At 39.2% G+C, this 3,782-nt stretch overlaps 1 protein-coding gene across 1 annotated transcript in view; it reads left to right on the top strand.

The window, feature by feature from the left end:
• The first annotated feature begins 3,182 nt into the window (after positions 1-3,182).
• Positions 3,183-3,782, top strand: part of folr (folate receptor) — a 2,029-nt gene continuing 1,429 nt past the window's right edge. Inside the window, exons 1-2 of the mRNA XM_005746929.1 lie at positions 3,183-3,311; positions 3,443-3,631. Of these exons, the coding sequence (XP_005746986.1) occupies positions 3,183-3,311; positions 3,443-3,631 (318 nt within the window). The remainder of the gene's footprint in view (positions 3,312-3,442; positions 3,632-3,782) is intronic.

Here is a 3,782-nt window from a genome sequence, read left to right as displayed (position 1 = left end):
CAGTTAGGAGGATTGTGTGAAGAGTTTTGCAAAAGTGACCTAAGTATTGGGAAATGTGTCCTAGCGTCTGTAAAAAACTGGTAGTAGTAGCAGTAGTATTGTGTATTATGTGATTAGTGTATATCAGCTTTAAGCAACCCATAACACAAACACTCTTTCAAACTATAGGAAGCTGCTGAGATAACAGAATTTATTGTCGTAGTTCACGGCTGGTTTCTGTAAATGCTGCTGAAGTTGAACATTCTTATCAGTAGGTTCAGAGCGTTAACCTCAAGTATAAGCACATTCATGCACATGCAAAGAAATTACCCTCTTGAGGGTGTATGTAAAGTTTCTTCTTTCTTTGTCATGGTGAGAGCACTAAAAGTACTTACTTACCATCCTTTTGATCTTCTTATTGTCATCCCAGGTCACACTGCCCTGTCACAACAGCTTGTGTGTGTGTGTGTGTGTGTGTGTGTGTGTGTGTGTGTGTGTGTGTGTGATGCAGGTTAAACCTTGAGATAAGACTGATATTCTTCATGGCCAGATGTTATAAAACTGGAAAATCACATGCTCACAGGAACTGCTGACTGGTAACAAATTAAAGAAAAATCTGACATCAAGAGTATTAAAGTAGCTTATAGATAGCCTGGCACTGGTTCTACAGTTATCTGACCAGATGCAATATCACTCTTCTATGAGATAGTCCCGCCCTTGGTGTTTATGATGGCAGTGGAGAGGGATGTCTTACATGGTGGTCCAAAATCTCCCATAGATGTTGACTGAGTGCATGTGATTGTGAAAGCCATAAAATATAACTGACTTCATTTTCATAATTATGAGAGTAGTTTAGTGACCTCTTGTACCTTGCAGACGCAGGCATAATCACCTGAAGAATACTAGTCCAATCAGGCCAGAAGTATTTCATCATAGGATAATGGAGATAACTGAGAACATGGTAATTATAGTCATTCAAAGTGACCCACCACTCTGAAGGGACCAGGGGACCCAGACCTGGATACCTGAATCATTGGAGGTGGGGGTGTCTTTGAATTTGTCACATCTTAAACACACACACACACACACACACACACACACACACACACACACACACACACACACACACACACACACACACTTCATATGGACTTTGGACTTTGAAAACTAATTAGTCAAAAGCACAGCAAGTTTTCACATTCATTCGCTCACACTCTACCCACACAGTCAGACGCGTGCACACACACAAACACGCAGTCGGGCACAAATCTGTGTTTGGAAATTCTTGTTTGGTCTTGAGAAGTGTGTTAAAGGGCATCTGCAGATACAGCTTTGTAGGATCATCCCTTCAAGAAGGAGTCATCACCAAATCCAAAGGTAAAGGGAATTTGTTCATTATTACTTTGTCTGTAAATGAATTTTCACCACAGCTGCATCTACTTTGTGTTTCTAAACTATACGATAATACACAGCTACTTCTATTTACATGCATATGGATTATTTTATCTATATATAATGATTAGAGCTTTACAAAATCGTTGACGAGTTTATCTTTCATGTTTTTTAATGTTTGGCTTTTAAATGCAAAAAGGTGTAGAGACACATTTGCTCTCTGACAGAGTTCACTTTATAGCTTACATTGTGTCCTTTTGCATTTTTATGCTGCATTCAGGAGCCACACTTTATTTGTTGCGGTATTGTGGGTAAAGCTTCCTCATGTCTTATATTTAGTATTTAAAAGAACCCAAAAGTCAGATTAGCAGAGAGAAAAATCACACGTGGGACAGAGTAAGTAAAAGAAAGTAAGTAAAATTTTATTTATATAGCACCTTTCTGGATAAAAAGTTCACAAAGTGCAGGTAAACGGATTCCACAAAAAGAAGTGAACACAAAGCGTGGATCGTGTCCACGTGTGTGCCGTCGGTGCTAAAAACCGACATCTGAAAGATTATGAAGCTGGAGGTTTCATTACTCTCTGGCCACAATTCACTGAACCAGCTGCAAAAGAAGATCAAAACTATGCTTCACGTTTGATAAACATCGTCATGAATTCCCTCTTACTTTTGCTCTTTTGCTTCCACCACGATAAAATCAAACTTCCTGCACAGCTCTTTCTCAGTGTACTCAAGAGACCAGTTTACCATGAAATATCTCTGTTTTGTGCATTATTCGCTTGCTTATTATGCACCAGTCTACCGTTGTGTTCAGTGCTGTCAGCCGCTTTTTGTTTGTTTTGGTTTTTGGATTTTTGGGGGTTTTTTTTTTAAAAATGACCACCGACAAGAAAACCTAATTTCTGCTGTTCAATAAACAAATTTACCTGATGCTGAACAAAGCAAAGCAAAGTTACAGAGGTTTTATTAGAGAGCGTTTTGCAATTCGGCATAATTTTAAGAAGTTTAATGTTCATCTGCTGATTCATGGTTTTCTTCTCTTTTGCCTACTGCAGAATATTTTTAAAGGTTATCTGCTATAAAAAGCCAGGCCAAGAGAATCTCCTTCATGTTTTTCTAAGTTTTATCCCCACTTACACAGAGGCATCTCCTGTGATGCTTACACCTCTGGTAAAGTCTCACAAGTTTCAGCTTTGTTTTTATACATAGATGTAAAAATATGGATATGTACTGATAAATGATGACAATTATGATATTTTGATATTTCTCACTGTCTGAGTCAAAATTGAATCGAATTGAATGGAATCGGGGATCTAATCGAATCGGGACTTTGTGAATCGGAATCGAAATGGATACCCAGCCCTTATTAAGTCATCACCTCATCAATCAGCTTTGCTTAGCTTTTCTTCCTTGTAAATTTTTTGTCCAGTTTGGAGTTCTATAGCTTTAGAGAATTCAGGTTGTCTTCTTACAAAAAAAGCAAAAACAAGGACTGTCCGGATTACCATAAACTCTAAACTTTGTCACTAGGTCTGTTACTGAAAGAGATCTACACCAGGGCTGTTAAATACTGTAAATACTGTTAAAATATTAAATTAGTACCTATGACCAAACAATCCAGACACCTGCCTGCTGATGGTAGAAAATTAACTAAGGTCAGTAAAATGCTGTTCGTCAGACTCGGGTTAGAGGTCACAGGGAGTTGGCTGCTATCCCATACTATTTCCTTCTTCCCATTATTGGCCTCTTTATAAGCAGTATTAAGATTTTTCCCACAACCTGCTGTTGATGCTTCCCTCCCCTACAGTCATGTGGTCCGTCCTGGCCTTGCTGCTTGCCCTCTCTGGTGGAGCCATGTCTCTGGACAAACTGAACATGTGTATGGATGCAAAACATCACAAAACAGAGCCTGGCCCTGAGGGACAACTGTACCAGCAGGTGATAATTGCAAACATAGCACTGTCGCTAACGTTTCCCTTCTTGTCTTGATTTAAACCCCAAGGAGCTTGGTGGAAAAAACATTTTTTTAGTTCTAAATCCATAAAGTGATTCTGGTTTCCTTTTTCCAGTGCTCTCCATGGCGAGATAATGCATGCTGCACAGCCAACACCTCTGCAGAAGCCCATGACGATGCCTCCTATCTCTACAACTTCAACTGGAATCACTGTGGCATTATGAGCAAGGAGTGCAAAAAACATTTCATCCAGGACACTTGTTTTTATGAGTGCTCACCACACTTGGGACCCTGGATACAACCAGTGAGTATTCTCATCCACGTGTGCATTTGAGTGTCTAATGTTTGTCTATATTTTTGTCACTAGATGGCAGCACAGGAAGTTGAAAGGACAGAAATGGTCTGTTGTTCAAACTGAGGAAACAGTATGTGTATATATATATATATATGTATAT

This window comes from Pundamilia nyererei, unplaced genomic scaffold, assembly GCF_000239375.1.
Source record: "Pundamilia nyererei isolate P.nyererei 1_Seehausen unplaced genomic scaffold, PunNye1.0 scaffold00185, whole genome shotgun sequence".
In the NCBI taxonomy this organism is placed as follows: domain Eukaryota; kingdom Metazoa; phylum Chordata; class Actinopteri; order Cichliformes; family Cichlidae; genus Pundamilia; species Pundamilia nyererei.
Note: the sequence above shows the minus strand (reverse complement) of the source record. Positions and strands in the feature narration are given on the sequence as shown.